This window comes from Bos taurus, chromosome 7 (genome assembly GCF_002263795.3).
Source record: "Bos taurus isolate L1 Dominette 01449 registration number 42190680 breed Hereford chromosome 7, ARS-UCD2.0, whole genome shotgun sequence".
NCBI classification, from domain to species: Eukaryota; Metazoa; Chordata; class Mammalia; order Artiodactyla; family Bovidae; genus Bos; species Bos taurus.
In genome coordinates, this window is record NC_037334.1 from 15234565 (window position 1) to 15253941 (window position 19377).

General features: G+C 52.6%; 1 protein-coding gene and 1 long non-coding RNA gene across 17 annotated transcripts in view; one reads left to right on the top strand and one right to left on the bottom strand.

The window, feature by feature from the left end:
* DNM2 (dynamin 2) overlaps positions 1-19377 on the top strand; it is an 89749-nt gene that overhangs the window by 25467 nt on the left and 44905 nt on the right. For 15 of the 16 annotated variants that reach the window (XM_024994111.2, XM_024994105.2, XM_024994110.2 and 12 more), the window contains 2 exon segments: positions 5868-5941; positions 17994-18143. In XM_024994111.2, the coding sequence (XP_024849879.1) occupies positions 5868-5941; positions 17994-18143 (224 nt within the window). 16 annotated transcript variants of the gene reach the window in all.
* On the bottom strand, positions 936-3696 carry LOC132345698 (uncharacterized). The gene is made up of 2 exons (XR_009495172.1): positions 2354-3696; positions 936-2042 (listed from the first exon to the last, which is right to left on the bottom strand). It is a non-coding gene; the product is annotated as an uncharacterized lncRNA (long non-coding RNA).

A 19377-nucleotide genomic window follows, 5' to 3' on the forward strand; every position in this document is an offset into this window, starting at 1 on the left:
TTCCCTGACAAGGCATCAGACCCAAAGCCCCCCGCAATGTAAGCGCAGAGTCTTAGCCATTGGACCATGGGGAAGTCCCTTTTTTGAAGTTTTTATTTTGAATTGGGGTCTAGCTGACTAATGAACATGTTGTGATAGTTTTCAAGTGAACAGCGAGGGGACTCAGCCATACATATACATGTATCCATTCTCTCTGCGGACTGCTTTTCAGGAACTGTTGAGACCGAGGGTGCGTGGTGCAGTGTGAGGCTTCTAGATACACGGTCAGATGGAACCCAGGGCTCCTGGAACTCCCAGCCTGGTGTGCGAGGCCCCCGTGCCCACCCAGCCTCGTCCCTCAGCCTTCTGCCCCTCAGGCTCTGCCTCCTCTGGCCTCTACTAGTCAATCCCACTTGCCACCAAGTCCCAGCCCCAGAAAGCCGCCTTTCCCTGACGAGGGCCCGGAGCACCCATCACACTGGCCCTCATGTTCCTCTGAGGCTCTCATTGTCCATAGTCTGTGGTGTCATCATTGTGCTCACGGTGCCTGGGCCCCCGGACGCACCCAGAGCGGTCACAGGACATCATGTGCCAACCCCAGGATCGAAAGCCTAGTCATGGCCAGGGAGATGCCTGCAGCTTCCACAGCAGACGTGCAGGCCCAGAGGCTGGGGGCCCGGTGGTCTGAGGCTTACACCCCACGGGCTTCAGTCCACACTCCTGGGTGCCGAGTGACCTCAGTGCCCAGCCTCTGGGCCTAGGGACTTCCATAAAATGAGCTCACAGACCCACCTCATCGGGTATTGTCACGGTTAAATAGCCCGAAAAGCCCTCAGCTTCTTTCCTGGCATACAGGGAGCCCTCGACAAATGTGAGCTACTCTTAAAATATTTTTTGGAGTCAATAGTCCATGTGGATGATGTGGAATTCAAAGATGTTTCAGAACCTGCCATGACTCTCCCTCCCAATAGGCCCTTGGCCAACCTGGGCTCTGGTTTGAGGCTTTCTATTTACTTAGAAAACACAGACTCGCTTCCGCACCTTTTGTTTTCCTTACTTGATACACCCAGAAGGAAGTTCCATGTCAGGAGATAAAAAGCTCTTTTTTGTTGTTATTCTTGGAGTATGTATTTGTGGATGTGTATGTGACTGCAAAGTGACATGAATGGGTCATCATTTATTTAATTAGCCTCCTCCATGGGCTTTAAAGTTCTTTCTGGCTATTGTTTATTCACTAAGTTGAGTTCGACTATGAGGCCCCATGGACCATTGCCTGCCAGGCTCCTCTGTCCATGGGATTTCCCAGGCAAGAATACTGGAGTGGGTTGCCATTTCCTCCTCCAGGGAATCTTCCCAACTCAGGGACTGAACCCATGTGTCCTGCATTGGAGGCGGATTCTTTACCCCTGAGCCACCAGGAAAGCCCTTTAAAATTCTTTAGATCTGAGCTATTCCCCTCTGGGAAACTAAAAAGATGATAATGTGTCCGTGGGCAGATTTTAATGGAGTGTTTTCTCTGTGCTTGAGTGTCTCAATCTTCGTGAGCACATCGCCCTAGATCTCCTTGTACCATGACCTTCCGGGACTGAACTCAGATGTGGCACATTGTCGAATTGTAGATGTACACCTTCATCATTTTCATTTTTGAAATAAATGCATGCATTGGTCAGATCAAGATAGAGGGCGTTGTCATCTCCAAAAGTCTCCTCCTGCCCCTTCTAGTCAGTTCCCCACCCCACCCCCCCTACCAGGGGAGAGGGGGAACCAACTGCTCTGATTTCTATCAGCGGAGACTCGTTTTGCCTGTTCAAGGTCATGGCTGCCCTGTGACTCAGCAAGAGAAATAAGGCATTCATCAACAAAAGGCAGAGGTGAGAACCTTCAAAGTGGCTTTACTTTGTAATGGGCCCAAGCTGGAAGAAGACCCCCAAAGCCACATCAGCTAGTGAGTGGATGATCAGACTGTGGTCCGCTCCTGCAGGGGCTTCCCGGGTGGCTCAGTGGTAAAGAATCCGCCTGCCAAGCAGGAGACATGAGTCCGATCCCTGGATGGGGAAGGTCCCCTGGAGAAGGAAATGGCTTTCCAGTCCAGTATTCTTATATGGAGAATCGCATGGACAGAGGAGCCTGACAGGCTACAGTCCATGGGGTCGCAAAGAGTTGGACACAACTGAGTGACTATAACAACGACAACAAGTCTGCATCAGTCAGTTAGTGGATGAACAGACCGGTCCATCCATGCAGCGGCATACCAGTCAGCAAGGAACAGGAGCCGGCTCCAGTCAAACACAACGGCGTGGGGGAGCCCGCCCACGGGACCCTGGGGACTCCCTTCACACGCTGCTGCTGTCTCGTTTGCTCCCTGCCCTCTTACCCCTGTGGTGTGTCTTCTTTGTCCCCAGCATCTCCACTGCTCGGTTGGTGTGAGTAATACTTGAGTGAACAAGCTGGTGACCTTGGCCAGGTTGCAAATCCTCACTGATCCTCACTCTCCTTATCTGCCAAACGGGAGGATGGGAGTCACATTCAGACGGTTACACTGCATGAAGCGGGCGTGACGTGCTCCGAGCAGGGCCGGGGTGGCCCACACATTCTTTGTCCTCTGGAGTGCGGCTCCATGGGTAGCATGCAAGGTGTGGAGGATTTTGAATGTGCTCCCAGGGGCTGCGGGCTTCATCCTCCAGTGACTCGTTTATGTCCTTGGGACGTTCTCCTCTTCCTCCACGGTTCTTCTCCATCCAGCCTGTCCCCCTGGTCATGGCTGGCTGGCTCCTCAGCTCCTCTGGATTCTGTCCAGTGTCTGTTGAATGCCTTCTGGGTCCCCTGTCTCCTAAACCAGTCCTTATCATCACTCACCTTGACCAATGCAGTCACCTCCCACCTGCCTCTCTACTCCCACCCTCCCTCTTGAAGCTGTCAGTTTTTCGGTCACCAAGTCACATCTGACTCTTTGTGACCTCATGGACTGCAGCACACCAGGCTCCTCTGTCCTCCACTATCTCCTGGGGTTTGCTCACGTCCGTTGAGTCGGTGATGCCACCCAACCATCTCACCTTCTGCTGCCCCCTTCTACTTTTGCCTTTAATCTTTCCCAGCATCAGGAGAAGACAATGGCAACTCACTCCAGTACTCTTGCCTGGAGAATCCCAGGGACAGGGGAGCCTGGTAGGCTGCCATCTGTGGAGTCACACTGAGTCAAACATGACTGAAGCGACTTAGCAGCAGCAGCAGCATCAGGGTCTTTTCCAGTGAGTCAGCTTTTTGCATCAGGTGGCCAAAGTACTGGAGCTTCAGTTTCAGCGTCAGTGCTTCTAATGAATATTCAGGATGGACTGGTTTGCCCTCCTTGCAGTCCAAGGGACCCTCAAGAGTCTTCTCTAGCACCACAGTTCAAAAGCATCAATTTTTTATAGAAGTGGCCAGAGGGGCACATACCTTTAAAAGCAAATGAGGTAGGGAATTCCCTGGCAGTCCAGTGGTTAAGACTCTGAGCTCCCACTGCAGGGGTTGCAGGGTTCAATTCCTAGTTGGGGAAGTAAGATCCTGCATGCTGTGTGCTGTGGCCAAAAGAAAAGAAACAAAACCTTGACTGTCCCTAAACCCCATCAGGTAGCTTTGCTCTAAGAATGATGACCTCTCATTGTGACCTCCAGCATCACCTCACGCACCCCTCTCTGGGCCTGTCCATTCATCCTATTCCAGCACCCTGCTCTGCTGCTTGCCGGTAGTACTAGTACCCCCATAGGGCCTCCAGAGCCAACCTGCCTGTGCAGGGTCCCTCATCTCGAAGGCCCCCCTGCCATGTGGTCACTGCCAGATCCCTGTGTCCAGCCAGAGGAGGCCCTGCCTGAGTGTGGTGACCCCACCCACAGTCCGATGGGGCTCAAACCTCACAGTGCATGGCGTGTGGCAGGGTATGCTTCCTCCCTTCCTCCGCCCACTGAGTGAACAGGTTCTGAGCCTGTGCTGAGAACTAACGCCCTCCTCTGGGGCTCTGTCCGGACAGAGGTGCTGGGGTGCTTCTGAGACGTCGTCTGTCACGGTACTGGGGAGCTGGGTGGCACCAAGGATGTTTGCCTAGAGTTCTGCACAAATTTTAGGTAATCCAAATGTTTCAGTTCAGTTCAGTCGCTCAGTTGTGTCTGACTCTTTGCAGCCCCATGAATCACAGCACACCAGGCCTCCTTGTCCATCACTAACTCCTGGAGTTTAAAACTCATGTGCATCGAGTCGGTGATGCCATCCAGCCAATCTCATCCTTTGTCGTCCCCTTCTCCCCCTGCCCCCAATTCCTCCCAGCATCAGGGCCTTTTCCAATGAGTCAAGTCTTTGCATGAGGTGGCCAAAGTATTAGAGTTTCAGCTTTAGCATCATTCCTTCCAGTGAACACCCAGGGCTGATCTCCTTTAGAATCCAAATGTTTACCTGGGTGCAAACTTGTTTAGAATTCCCTGAGCCTAGAGCCTTTCTCCATTTTACACGAAACAATCCTTTGCATGCCCTTAGTGACATCTGAAAATGTTGCTTCTGCTCCTTTGCCCACCTGGATCTCCTGCTCTTTCCATTGCCTTTATTTAAAAAATACATATATATATTTATTTATTTGGCCATGCCGGGTTGTAACACGGGTAGTTGTAACACGCAGGCTCTTTAGTTTTGGTATGTACTCTCTCGCTTGCAACATGTGGGATCTAGTTCCCTGAGCAGGGATCAAACCAGGCCCCTTGCACTGGGAGCACGGAGTCTTAGCCACTGGGCCACCAGGGAGTTCTCAGTTGCCTTTCTCAAAGGTTCAGGGTGGTTTCCAGTATTCCCACCCTATGTGAAACCAGGTGTAAGTGCAGGTAATGCCTGAATTTTTCCATAGTAAAATCCATAGCATATTTTTAAAAAACAAATTACTTTATTGAGGGATCATTTACATGATAGGATTCACCCATTTTAAATGCAGTGATTTTTTAAAGAAACTTACAGTAAGTATTAGTAAACAGTACCACAGCCCAGTTTTAGAACATTTCCGTCCCCCAGAAAGCTCACCACTCTGTTTCTCATCCCCGAGACAACCAGTGATCCACTTCCCACCTCTTTCAATTTGTCTTTCGGGGACATGAAACGCATTATAATTTTTTTTTAAGTCTTTTTTTTTTTTTTTAATTTGTTAAAACATTCTGGTGTTTTAAAAATTTTTTTGTTGGAGTATAGTTGATTTTCAATGTTGTGTTAGTTTTAGGTGTACAGCAAAGACAATATTCTGTTTTATGTTTTGGTTTTTTGGCTGTGAGGCAGGTGGGGATCTTAGCTGGTTGAACAGGGATCACACTTGCACCTCCTGTGTTGGAAGGCAAGGTCTTAACCCCTGGATCACCAGGGAAGTCCCGAAACACGTTGTATTTTGTCATTAAATAACTTTCCTTTTATTTTAGTCTTTATATCATATGTATGGCATTATATTACGTTAAAACATGTAGGTCAGAATTGTTGATATATGGCAGAAACCAACACAATATTGTAATTATCCTTCAATTATAAATAAATAAAGGAAAAAAACTGCAAAAAAAAAAAAATGTACTGATCTCTTTTGAGTCTGGGGGAGATGGTCCAAACATTTGTCAGGAAAGGGGGCTTCTGAGTGTGCTGGGGCTGGCACATAGCCAGCCGAAGGGAAAGAGTTCCCTTTGTCACCAGCCTTCAATCCAGTCCCTCCCCTATCTCTCCATGGCCTTAGGACCCTCCAAGGCCAGAGCATTCCCTGGTGCCCTGCTAGGGTTGATGTCTTTGCTGAAGTCACGCCGATTGCAAGAGGGGATTGCTCCACCATGTGTGGTCATACTTCCTGCCCCCTGCTAGCCGGCCTCGTGAGTAATTTCTGTCCATTTCCCCTCCCACAGGGACTTCCTTCCCCGAGGTTCAGGAATCGTCACTCGGCGGCCTCTCATCCTGCAGCTCATCTTCTCAAAAACAGGTATGGTGGGGCGGCTGGCAGCCCAGACAGGAAATGAGCGTGGTGGCTGTGCCTCGTGGGAGCCAGGGGCTTCCGAGGTGTCCTAGGAGGCCGTTTGGGTCTGCATTCCCCTTTTCCCAGTGGGCAGGGAAGTTGAAGCACGGTTCATGGAACACCTCCACCCACCCCGAGCATCAGCTGTGACTAGGCTGCCAGGTGCCACATTTTTTGCTCTATCGTAGATGACACGTTCTTGCTGGACACTTTCAAAATCAATAGCAGACACTGTGACACGTCAGCCTGAAAGGCTTTGGTGTACTCCCTTTGCAATAAGGACATCCTCTTGCACTCACAGAACCACACCCAAGAGAAGTCATCATTTCTGCATGTTCCCTTACCCCAGTCCATACCCATGTTGTCAGTTGGACTCCACATATCTTCCCTGGCTGGTTCTACAACTGCTGGGATCAATGCCATGCTGCCTTTCATTGTCCTGTCTACTCTTCATGCGAGCAGCATTCTCGCCACTTCTTAATCTTGTTTTCCCACTATTTCTTTTTGAATTACAGCACTGACTTTAGGGAGAGACCTGGCCTGTTGCATATAGAATGGCCCACATGTAGACTTTTTTTCTGTCCCCCACCTCTGTTCTTCCTACACAAGTCTGATATGACATGGGCATGTCTCCCAGCATGAAACCCACCTAGCTTCCTTGTAAAAGCATCTCAGGTCAGAGGCTGGAAGGGGTGAAAAGGGCCATTGGAGGTGGGACCTCTCTTCTCTCCAGAGCCCCCCAGAGTCTTCCCTACTGACCTGGAATGTCAGCCACAGCTGGTTCAGCACTTGGGGTGCCAGCGTCACCACAGGGTGTGTTAAACACCCCCACTCTGGGGAGGCAGCTGATATATCCCCATTTTACAGATGGGGAAACTGAGGTTTAACCACCTGCCTTTCTGGTGGGCGCCAGAGCTGGGATGGGCATCCAGGCAGGTTCAGACCTCAGGCTCCACAGCTCAGCTGACCCTAGTCCCGCCCTCTCATTTTCATTCACCCAATCCATCTGCAGGAGGGTGTGACACTAGTGAGAGACGGCAACAGATTGGTCCAGTGGCAAGCCAATTGGTTGCCTCCTCTGGGTTCAAGTGTCCAGTCAGCTGTGCCAGGAAGGCCAGTGACAGAGCCTGGATTGTGAGATGTCAGTGGGATCCGAGTCACATAGGGCTTGGCGCATTGGGTTTCTGTTGCACATTCACTGGGTTGGTGGACGAGGGTGGTGAGAATCTGCGTTTTCAATGAGTTTCCAGGTCATGCTGATGCTTTTGGCCTCTGCCTACTCTGGGAAAACCTCTGCCCTGGTTTGTGAGGGCTGAGAGCTAATACTGCCCAGGTTCAAACCCTGGCGCTATAGCTTACTGGCTGGCTGGCCCCTGGGGAGGGAGTGCCACTCACAGCTGTGCTTCCTGTCTGGACAGTGAAAATAATAATAGTACTGCCTTTGTCAGTTGCTGTGAAGACCGTGCTATTCAATACACGTATAGCCTGTAGAACAGTGCCAGGCACACTGCAGGCCCTTGCCATGTGGTGCCATCCCAGTGGCTTTGGCATAGCTTGCTGGGAGAACAGGTTGGCTGGCTTCCTGCACTGGAAGGTCACAGGCTTTGTCGTGGCAGGAGGGCTCTCCCATCACCTCCCCAGTGACTGTCACCCAACAGTGGTCCAGGGAGCACTGGGCTGCCTGCCACAAGCTGGTCCCAGGCTGGGGCACAGCGGTGAGTAGGACCAGGGCTGCTGCCACCACCTGTCGCCTTTCCTCTGTTTTTTGATGTAATTAAATGATTTATTTCTTCTTGGCTGTGCTGAGTCTTCATTGCTGCGAGGGCTTTTCTCTAGTTGCAGCAGGCAGGGCTGCTCTTTAGTTGTGGTGCCCCGGCTTCTCATCATGGCCTCTCTCGTGTAGCACGAGCTCTAGGGTGTGTGGGCTTCAGTAGTTGCCTCACTCAGGCTTCAGTAGTTGTACTTGCAGTTTCTGGAGCACAGGCTCAATAGTTGGGGTACACGGGCTTAGCTGCCCCGCAGCATGTGAGATCTTCCTGGACCAGGGATCGAACCCGTGTCCCCTGCATTGGCAGGCGAGTTCTTCACCACTGCGCCACCAGGAAAGCCCTGTCACCTTCCCTCTTGATGCTCCTGTTAGTGCTGGCGGTCAGTGCGGGGGGACCCTTGGGTGGGGACCAAGGGGGAGACACAGAGGCATGGCCCTCCCCGGATGAAAGTGTGTGTGGTGGTGGTGAAGGGAGTCTCGCAGAACTTCTCTGACAGGAGGTGATGTGTGAGCTCAGACTGACAGGTGCTTGGGGGTGTGTTGGGGAATGGGAACTCTGCTTCACAGCAGAGAGGGGTTGCTTGTGCAGACCCTGAGGCAGCGATGCCCATTGTGGCCGGCTGGAGGAACTGAAGATTCCTTCTAGTGGCAGGGAGGAAAGAGAAGCATGTGACAAATGACAGTCTTGGGAGAGCACACATGTGCCCGCAGCCTGATCCGGGGTGATGCTGAAATCGCCATTCCCGTCGTCCGGCTTCACAGAGAAGGGCCCTGAGGCCCCTTGCCTGAGGACACACAGGGAAGCTGTCTTGAAAGCCCAGTCGCGAGCTCATTCTTAGGGAGGGTTTGACCAGATCCTGTGGCCACAGGTAGAGAAGAGACCACAGGGACCACCAGCTCTGGGGCAGGGGTCCCAGGAAGGGATGGGTGGGAGCCATGGAGATGAAGACACTGGCGGATCCTGTTGGGCTTGGGAAGAGAGATCCGGGGTGTCCCACCTGGGCATGCTCCTTTCTGTGTCCCAGCTTGCATACTCCACCCCCACCCCCATCTGACCATGGCATTCAAAGTCTCTTAATGCAGATGTGAGCTAGGCCTCAGCCAGATGCCAGGGAAGCAGTGTGAGCACTCTGAGGGGCCCGGCTGACCCTGAGCTCAGCCTTTTGGGTACGACAGACATGGGGTTGCTGTGGCCAGGCTGAGAGGGGAGAGCGCAGGGGATTGTGGGAGGGTGTATCAGGCATTGGGCTTCCTTGGTGGCTCAGTGGTGAAGAATCCATTTGTCAACGCAGGAGTCAACGAGTTCCATCCTTGGATTGGGAAGATCCTCTAGAGGAGGAGATGGCAACCCATTCCAGTATTCTTGCCTGAGAAATCCTGTGGACAGAGGAGCCTGGTGGGCTACAGTCCGTGGGGTCACAGAGAGTCGGACACAACTGAGTGACTAAACAACAACAACAATATCAGGCGCTGGATCTGCTTTGAGCCAGGGCTTGGGGAGAACGTTCCAGGCAGGGCAGCAGTTGTGTTGTGAAGCTGTGAGGGGCCAGGAGGCAGGTGTGGTGAGAAATCCGGACACTGGGAACCTGAGTGGCGTTCAGGGTGTGCAGAGACTGGCTCAGCCCACTGGCTGACTTGTGGAGGAGGGCCAGGCAGAGGCAGGAGGGCAGGTGGGGAGGCTGAGGGGGTGGCGAGCCTGCTGCCGGGGAGAGGTGTTGGGGCCCGGGCCAGGGTGTTGCTGTGGGGGCAAGGGCAGAGTCTAGAGTGACCTCGAGGTGGGGAGCCCAGGTCCCTGGACTGGGGAGACACCTTACCACTAGGGAGGAGGCTGAGTGCAGTGCGGGACGTGGTTGTGGCCTTTAGAGATTCCTGGGGGCCACACAGGGCTGCGTGGCTCCCCGAGATGAAAGTTTTGTTCAGCTGGTTCTCAGAGACAGGACTCCAGAGCCAGGCTGCCAGCCCTTCTTGTCTGGGCCCTTCAGGCAAGTGGCTTCCCTCTCTGTGCCTCAGCCTTCTTATCTGTAGGGTGATAGTGGTGACTGCCTTGGGACCCTGACACCCCATGAGACTGGTGTGGCCATCGCCTCTTCTGGGGTCTGAAGTTCCTGGCACTGTAAGGTTCTAATCCTCTGACTCCTGGGACTCCCCTGGTGGTCCAGTGGTTAAGACTGCACGTTTCCATTGCTTCTGGGCCTTTTGGCTAAGATCAAGTGAAGACTCTTGCTTCCTTCCACTGCAGGGAGCACGGGTTTGGCCCCTAGTCCGGAAACTGAGATTCCGCATGCCACGCGGCCTGGCCAAGGATAGGAACGAAAAACGAATTCTCTGACTCTTGCAGCGCACAGATGCGCCCTACTTCTCCTGGTCCACACTGGTCTCAGTGAGCCATTATTTTAATGGGCTTAGTTTAAAAATTACCTCAGACCACAGCCACCAGGAAGTTCAGTGGCTCGTGGGTGAACCCTGCTTCTCCTTGTGAACCGCCCCTGGACCTTGTAAACCCTGAGCGCTGGGGACTGTTCTTGTGTGGAATGTGCCCAATCAGGGCCTCCAGAACCTTCCGTCCCAGCTCTGACCTTGGCCGCTGCTCATCGGAGCCAGAGAGATGTCAGGGCTTGACTCTTGGCCTCCTTCTTGAGGCTTCTTGGCCCCCTTGGGACCACGCCGGCCTCTGAAACCTCACTTCCTCCTGGTGCCACAGTCTTGCTCCTCTTCCTCCAGACCAGCTCAATTGTTTCCGCCTCTGGACCTTCCCCCTCATTGCAAGCCCTGCCTGGAACACCCTGCCTCCTCCCCCTCCTCGGCGGGGTGAGCCTCACCCCCAGGCCCCACCCCAGTCACTCTGCTGCCTTAGTTACTGTGCAGCGTATGTTGTGAGGCAGCGTCCTGTTTGCCCGGTTTCTTTTTTTGTTGTTGTTTTGAAAGATTTGTTTATTTGTTTTATTTGTTATTTTTTGGCTGTGCTGTGTGCAGGCTTTCTCTTGTTGCTGAGCACAGGCTCTAGAGTGCGCAGGCTTCAATAGCTGCGGCTCTCAGGCCCTAGAGCACAGGCTCAGTAGCTTGGCTCTTGGGTTCTAGAGCACAGGCTCAGTAGCTGCGGCTCTCGGGCTCTGGAACACAGGCTCAGTAGCTGCGGCTCTCGGGCTCTGGAACACAGGCTCAGTAGCTGCGGCTCTCGGGTTCTAGAGCGCAGGCTCAGTAGTTGCGGCACCCAGGCTTAGTTGTCCCATGGCATGTGAAATCTTCCTGGACCAGGGATCGAACCCATGTTCCCCGCATTGGCAAGCAGATTCTTAACCCCTGGACCACCAGGGAAGTCCTCATATTCTCTTGATGGTCTGTCTCTCCACCTCAACATGAGCTCTGCCAGAGCAGGGATGCTGACCTGCTTTGTCCATCACTCTTCCCCCCGACCCCGCGTAGGGTCTGGCACCCAGGAGGTGCTCCATCAGCCCGGGACTGGTGCCTAACAGCGCCCTAAGGGCTGCTGCTGTGCTCTTTCTCCGGTGGGAGAGCGTCCTTAACTGTGTGTGCATTTCCCCACCTACCCTGGCCGCAGCAGGGCTCTTTCTATAAAGCCTGTAGACCCTGCAGCAGTCAGGGCATGACCTTGTGTCTTCAGGTGGAAAACAAGCTGGGAGCTGATGAGGGTCAGGATGGTAGCCTGGGGCTGTCACCTTCTGCTGCTGCTAAGTTGCTTCAGTGTCTGACTCTTCGTGACCCCATGGACTGAAGCATGCCAGGCTCCTCTGTCCATGGAATTCTCCAGGCACAAATACTGGAGTGGGTTGCCATGTCCTTCTCCAGAGGATCTTCCCTACCCAGGGATCGAACTCGCGTCTCCTGTGTCTCCTGCATTGGCAGGCAGGTTCTTTACCACTAGCTCCACCTAGGAAGCTCCAAGGGCTTCTCCAGGTGCATTTGTTTTTTTTTCTCCCACATCAACAAGCGGTTCTCCAGTTCTTAGTAGACTCTTATCAGGTGTCCTCCGGTTTAACTCAGTTCTTTTTTTCTTTTCTAAGTCTTTATTGAATTTGTTATAACATTGCTTCTGTTTTATGTTTTGTTTTTTTTGATGGGGAGGCATGTAGGATCTTGGCTCCCTGACTAGGGATTGAACCCCTCCCCCGGCATTGAAAGGTGAAATCTTATCCACTGGACCTTCATGGAAATCTGCAATTTAACTCAGTCATGACACTCCCTCCCTGGAAGTAGCATCACATCCCGCCGGTTAACGGCTCAGTCCCACCAGACTGTCCCCTCGTCCCCGCTTCCAGTGCCAACCCCAAGTCCATGCTGTCACCTGTGTTTCTGACCTACTGACTATAGATCAGAGGTTCCAGCGCCCCTCCTTGGGTTTGATCAGTTTCCTGTAGAACTCAAAACATTTTACTCCCAGAAGGGACAGAGGGAATTGCTGCGTGAGGCAAGGTGTGGGGTAGGGGCAGAGATTCCTCACCCTGTCTGAGCTCATACTCTCTCTCTCCCTGCGCCTGCTCCCCAACCTGGAAGCTCTCTGAATGCCATCCTTTTGGGGTTTTATGGAAGACATCAGAATGGTTGATGAAATCGATCCCATTAGTGCTTCAACCTCCAGCCCCCGTCCTCTTCCCAGAGGTCAAAGGATGGGACTAAAGATTCCAACCTTGTTGTTGTTTTTTGGTTTTTTTTTTTTAATTTTTATTTATTGACTGTACCATGTGGCTTGTAGGATCTTAGTTCCCTGACCAGGGATTGAACCCTTGCCCCCTGCATTGGAAACTCAGATTCCTGACTCCTGGACCACCAGGGAAGTCCCTGTCCTGTGACACTGTGGGGACCCCAAGTGATGTGATGATGCCTGAGGGGCTTTGGCTGTTTTGCTTGTTTTTTTAATATTTTATGAAGTTTTAGCATACCATATTCTTAAAGATATACAGTAAATTCTTTTTTCTTGTCATACATCTCTCCTAAATTTTTCTCCTTTCGTTTTTTTTCTATATCCTTGATCTTTTTTTTTTGGCCACAGCACTCGGCTTGTGAGATCTTAGTTCCCAGACCAGGGATCAAACCCACCTCCCCTGCAGGGGAAGCTCGGAGTCTTAACCACTGGACCACCAGGGAAGTCCCTGTCCTGTTTCACTGTGGGAAAATTGTGGTGTTAAATTTATTTTTGAAAGATTTTATCAAATTTTAGCATCCCATAGTCTTAAAGACATATAGTAAATGCTTTTTTCTTTATCACACATCTCTCCTGTCTTTTTCATCTTCTCTCTATACCCTAGATCTTCCCATACCACTTGGCTTGTGGGATCTTAGTTCCCAGACTAGGGATCAAACCCAAGCCCCCTGCAGTGGAAGCTCAGAGTCTTAATTGCTGGACCACCAGGGAAGTTCCCACTTCATGATTCTTAAGCAATGCCAATCCCTCGAGGGCATCATCTCAAGGGGTGTGCCTGGGGGATGCCCGAGGTGGGGGATTGGCTGCTGAACACAGTGGGGACCCACGTGGGAGTCACGGAGAAGGGAATGCTGTCTTAGGCTCTGGCACTTAATGCTTTGCAGCAGGCCGCTCAGTGATTAAGTTTTAAGCCGTTACTATGCACTGGGTGCCAGGGAGAGCAGAGACCGGAACCGAGTCGCTCGCAGTCCCCTCTTGCAGCTCAGGCCCCTCCCGCAGCTCTGGCTTTAGGAGGGGACACAGAGCAGGTGGTGTGTCCCCATGAGGAGCACCTTGGAGGGCCAGGTGCTGGCGCTGCTAGAGCCCAGGTGGGCCTCCCCGAGCAGCTTGACCTGAAGGAAACAGTGAACAAGTCCTGGGCAGAGGGCTGGACCTGCTCCTTGGAGAAAAACTGCAAGTGCATTCACAGACCCCACAGGACGCAGGAGGCTAGCCCCTCGTCGTCCAGCAGCTCGACGGCTGGACGAGGACTCTTCCTGCTGTATTCCAGGCCTGGCACCTGATCCCACATGCCTGGCCCTCCTGCCAGGGAAGCGCTGCAGGGCTGTGGTGGATGGGTGGCCGTTGGGGCTGTCAAAATGTTATGGCAGAGGCCAGGGACCCAAGGGACTGGCGGTCTTATCTGAGCATGAGGAAGGGACGGTTTGAAATGGCTGCAGCCGCTGTGGGGACAGAGGGACCACCTCTGTAGGAAGGACCGGGGATCAAGGCAGGCAGAGCCCTGGCGGTGGCCAGGGTGGCAAAAATTTTCTCCAGCATCCAAGCATTTACAGAGCTGTGGAGCCGCAGGCTAAGCACTCTGCCAGTTTGTTCTTTTTTTAAAAATTGTTTGGCCACATCACTCTGCATGTAGGACCTTAGTTCCCTGGACAGGGATTGAACCCATGTCCCCTGCATTGGAAGTGCGGTGTCTTAACTACTGGGCTGCCAGGGACATCCCTACCTGCATCATATCTTAACTATCCTCATGGGGAAACTGAGGCACAGAGGGGTAGCCTGGCCAATGGGGACACCCCCATGCTTTCTCCCCCTTCCCCCTAGACCCCACTGGGTCCAGAGCCTCCTCAGGGCATGGGGGAAGGTCTTCATTTCAGAGAGATGAGGTGGATACCATCTCTTCCCACCCCCTCTAGGAGGCCCCTCGTGGTATGTTGGGACTCTTGGCTGAGCTCCCCAAGCACCTGCTGTGACTTGCTTGTGCCAAGCCTATCTCCCCCATCAGACCAGGCTCCTGGCTCTGGGTTGGGCCTGTGTTGATAAGAAGTGCACTGGGAAGACGGCAGGTGACCCCACCAGACCCTGTTCCTGTCCAGCCTCCTGGGTGTCCCACTTAGTGGCCGTGGGGGCGCTGGGCCACCTCCCGGAAGCTGAGGCAGGGGCTGCGGTGCCCTCCAGCAGCCATTTTGGTTGTGCATGTAGTTGCAGAGCGCCTCCTGTGTGCTCAGAGCCCTGTGCCCGGGACGCAGAACAACACAGGTCCAGGTCCCTGCCCTGTAGGTTGACCTCCTCCTCAGGATCAGAGGAAATGCACAGGCTGACAAGGTCCACCATATTAGAAGGTGGTGGGTACTTGGAGGATCCTAAGGAAGGGAAAGGGGAAAGAAACTGAGGAGGTTTGTCATCTTACTTGGGAGTGGGAGAAGATGAACACTTGAGCAGAAACCTGAAGGAGGAGAGGAAGGGACCCGTACGCGTGTCTGCAGGCAGAGAGAAGAGCCAGTGCAAAGGCCCTGAGGCAGGGATTCAAGGGCTTGGAGTGAGAAACCACGCCCATGGGGCTGGAGGGGCGTGAGTTGAGATTAGAAGCTGGGGGAGGAACCTTAGTAGGGCTCTGTGGTGCTGGTGAAGACTGGGTCTTATTGGGGTAAGGTGGGAGCTGGGGAAGATTTCAAGGAGAGGTGGCCGGGGTCTGGCTTTAAGAGGGTCAGTGCTCGGGGTGGGTGGGGAAGCATGATTGTAGGAGCTTTCTTACCTTGGTCTGATGCCGGAGTCTGGCACATGGTCCTCAAGTGACGAGGAACCCAGGGAGAGGAGGCAGGTGGTGAGGGATGGGCCTGGCTGACTCCTGGACCTTCCACTTGGGCACAGAGGGTATGATTTCTGCTGTCCACTGACCTTGTGTGGAAGATGTCATGGCTTTTCAGTACATCTCCTGCTCATCTTTGACTCGCACAAGGGGCTGGCAGAAGGGAAGGCTGCCAGCACCTACTGGGTCCCCTAAACAGAACTCAGGATGACCTGGCTCTGACAGGAGAGGTCCAAAATGCAGGATGGCGTGTCCGGTGGCGTGGAGTCAGGAAAGGCTCCCTGGAAGAGGCAGCAGGCAGGCAGGCCCTGGAGGAGGAGGAAGTGAGCTGCAGCAGGCCTGGCAGGGCAGAGGTTTTGCAAGGGACAGCGCCTGTGTCCTGGTCCCCAACCCTGTTCCATCCTGCATCCCCCTGCCCTCCTGGAAGGGAGAGGTGTATCTTGCGAATGCTGAGCCCTCGGCCTTGAGCGGGAAGAGAACTGAGGTTTGCTCTGGGGGTTGGAGGACCGTTCCATTTTTGGAGGTGGCTGCAGGAAGAGCAGCCGAGAGTAGCTGAGTATTTCCTCCTGTTCCCGTGGAGGGCTGTCCTTGGGAACTGGGTCAGCTGATGGGGGTGGGGTGGTTGATGCCGCACCCTCCAACCAGTGTCCTCAGCGCCCTGCTCCCCGGTGACCAGTGTCCATATTGATCTGAGCCCACAGAGTCCCCCGACCCCTGCAACGGAGGTTAGAGAGGTGAAGAGTCTGCCTGTGGCCTCACGAAGCCCACGTGACTTGAGAGCAACTGCCTGAAGACAGATTATCCGAGCTCCAAATCCCGACTCCACTGGTGAACTTGAGCCAGCTTGCTTCACCCGCCTCTGGCCTCAGTTTTCCCATCTGTGATATGGGCATCATGGAGATGCCTACCTGCTAAGCTGCTGATTTGTGACGAGCAAATGGGACCACAGACGGGGCCTGGCCAGAGGAAGCAAGCGTTTGTTAGGTGACAGATGGAATGACAGGCCTCCTTGTACTCGTGACTTTCTGCTGTGTTATGCCTCCGGGCAGAGATTCTCGACCTGCCTGGCCTTTCTCTGTTGCGGGGCTCTTTCTCCATCCTTTGTTCTGATGCAGCTGTAGCTATATCTGTGCTGGTATTTGTGTAGCCAGGTCTCCTCCTGGTGGACATGGAGGCTATTTCCAGTTTTTTACACTGAGAAGCAGTGCACATGTTCGCATCTCTGTCATGAACTAGCTCTTTAGGCTGTTTACCAGCCAAACTTACTTCCCTCTTTGTAGCATCACTCGCAGGAGCCGTGATCTCTGGGCCTAGAAAGTTCCCCTGCTCCAACATTTACTATGAAATTCAGACACATGGAAAAGTCAGGAATTGCACAGTGAACACCCATCAACTCAGCACGTGTGTCCTGCAGTAAAAGTTTTTTTTTCTTCCTGCTTTACCCACGTCTCTGCTTTGGATTTCTCTACCTTGATGACAGGACCAGCACTATTATCAGTCAGTTTTTTTTAAAAAATATATATTGATTTTATTTATTTATTTATTTGGCTGCAGCACGTGGGATCTTCATTTGGGGCGTGTGGGCTCAGTTGTCCTGAGGCATGTGGGATCTTGGTTCCTCAACCAGGGATTGTACCCGAGTTCCCTGCTCTGGAAGGCGGGTTCTTAACCACTGGACCACCAAGGAAACTCCTCTGCTGCTGCTGCTGCTAAGTCGCTTCAGTCGTGTCCGACTCTGTGCGACCCCGTAGACGGCAGCCCACCAGGTTTCCCCGTCCCTGGCGTTCTCCAGGCAAGCACACTGGAGTGGGTTGCCATTTCCTTCTCCAGTGCATGAAAGTGAAAAGTGAAAGTGAAGTCGCTTAGTCCTGTTCGACTCTAGTGACCCCATGGACTGCAGCCTACGAGGGTCCTCCGTCCATGGGATTTTCTAAGCAAAAGTACCAGAGTGGAGTGCCATTGCCTTCTCCAGGAAACTCCTCTAGTTACTTCTTTATTTCCCTTCATCTCAGTGTCAATAATGGCTTTCAGTCGCCTCGGGCTTAGAAGGCCTGAAGAGGCCAGAAAGCATTTCTTCTGAGAGGGTCGTGTCTAAGGGCCCCATGAACAGCCAGGAAGGAAGGAAGGACAGCGAGAAGGGCTTTGGTGAGGCCAGCCGTGGTGCGGGTGCCTTGGGGAAGGAGAATGGTGAGTCCCAGGGACACGCGCCGGGGATCTCGCTACCCTGGAGGGCGCTGGCGGCTTAGCATCCCACCAAGGCAGCGGCTTTAAACTGTGACCCACACGAGGGAGGTTCTGTGTCATCACCCAGGACTATCTCATGTATAACACCGGAGCAAAAGCTTCATCAGTCATCCATCCCTGCGTTCCAAGGGATGCAGGTTGATGAAGAATAAAGAATAATTGCTGGTCACACCCAGCTGTTGGATGCTGGGTTTTGTGGGGCTTTTTATTTTTGTTTTACTTGTAATATGTCATGGCTTAAACTATGTAGTTCTGCAAAATGCTTCATGAGATTGTGCATTCCACAGTCAGCATTTCTGCCACTTTTGCACCTTGTGGAGTACCCGGGGTCTGGGAGGGAGCGCCATCTGTAGGAGGGCCTCCCTCGAATACCTGTCAAAGGAATGAATCCATTGCTCCCCAGTTTCCTGGAGGGCCTGTGACTGAGTCTTCACTTTCTCTACTTGACAAAGCTCTTTTCCCAGGAGGCCATCTAGTTCCCCCCAGCCACCCACAGCAAGACTTCTCTTTCTCACTTGGAGCATCTTTCTTCCCTTTTCAGAATATGCCGAGTTTTTGCACTGCAAGTCCAGAAAGTTTACAGACTTTGAGGAAGTCCGACAGGAGATCGAAGCGGAGACTGACAGGGTCACGGGGACCAACAAGGGCATCTCCCCAGTGCCCATTAACCTGCGGATCTACTCGCCACACGGTGGGAAGCGGAGACCCCCACTGGGCCGGGGGGCTGGCGGCGGGCCAGTCACGGGTCGGGGCAGCCTCGCTCTCGTGAAGAACACGCCCCCTCCTGGTGTTCCTCACACATACACAGAGCCCTCTTGATCCACATCTGATAGGAACGTGGTATGGAGAAATCGACCTCGGCTCCAAGAAAAACAGCAGGCCAGGGAGACTGTCGGGAGTGGTGGGGCCCGGGGCGAATTAACTGCAGCACGTATATTCCTGTTAAGGGAGTAACCACAGCTTGGCTCCCCGGTAAATCTAGTCCACCCAGTGATGCCAGTCCAAGGCAGCCAGGTCTTCTGGTTCCTCAAGAGGAGGCAGAAAGCCAGATTTTTCTGCATAAGGTCCAGATTTTAAAACTGCATCGTGTAAACAGAACAGGCAACCTGTAGCCACACACAGCCTTTGACTCAGCAGCGTGGGCTGCTGACTCGAATGGCGTTTGATGAATATTCCAGCCGACTCTTAACACCTCAGTATGGGTTCTTTGTGATTTATTTATTTATTTTTTGTATATGAACTTTTATTTATCTTATTTTAAAATTTTTGGCCACACCCCACAGCATGTGGGACCTTAGTTCCCCAGCCAGGGATCGAACCCTGCTGTGCCCCCTGCATTGGAGGGGTGGAGTTTTAACCACTGGACCCTCAGGGAAGTCCCTGTGATGAGTTTTTTAATATACTTATTTTCAAATAAATGATCCCTGTACAGGATGCATATTCAAATTTATAAAAAAGGTATATCCAGCAAAAATCTACCCTACTTTCAAAATTAAAGATGCCTTTCATGTTCTTCAAATGATATACAGTGCATACGTAGTCAGTTATGAATATGTGGGTACATCACATATGTGTGTTTCGCTACTTTTACTCAAATCATAGCCCGACAGAAAAGTCACTGGTGTCTTTCTTCTTGTATGAGTGCGTCTCAGAACGCGTTTTTATTTTTTTGGCCACACCACATAGTATGTGGGCATGCGGCATTTTAATCACCAACCAGGGATCGAACCCATACCCCCTGCGTTGGGAGCACAGAGTCTTAACCACCGAGCCACCAGGGTAGTCCCTCAGAGTGTGTTTCTTACCAGAGAATCTTCTTTTTTGCTTTTAATAATTCCTTGATATTGACTAAATCAGTGTGCTCATGATACACATGCAAACTTATTTAACCTTTGAGAGCGATTCCAGTCTACACATGCAAGTAT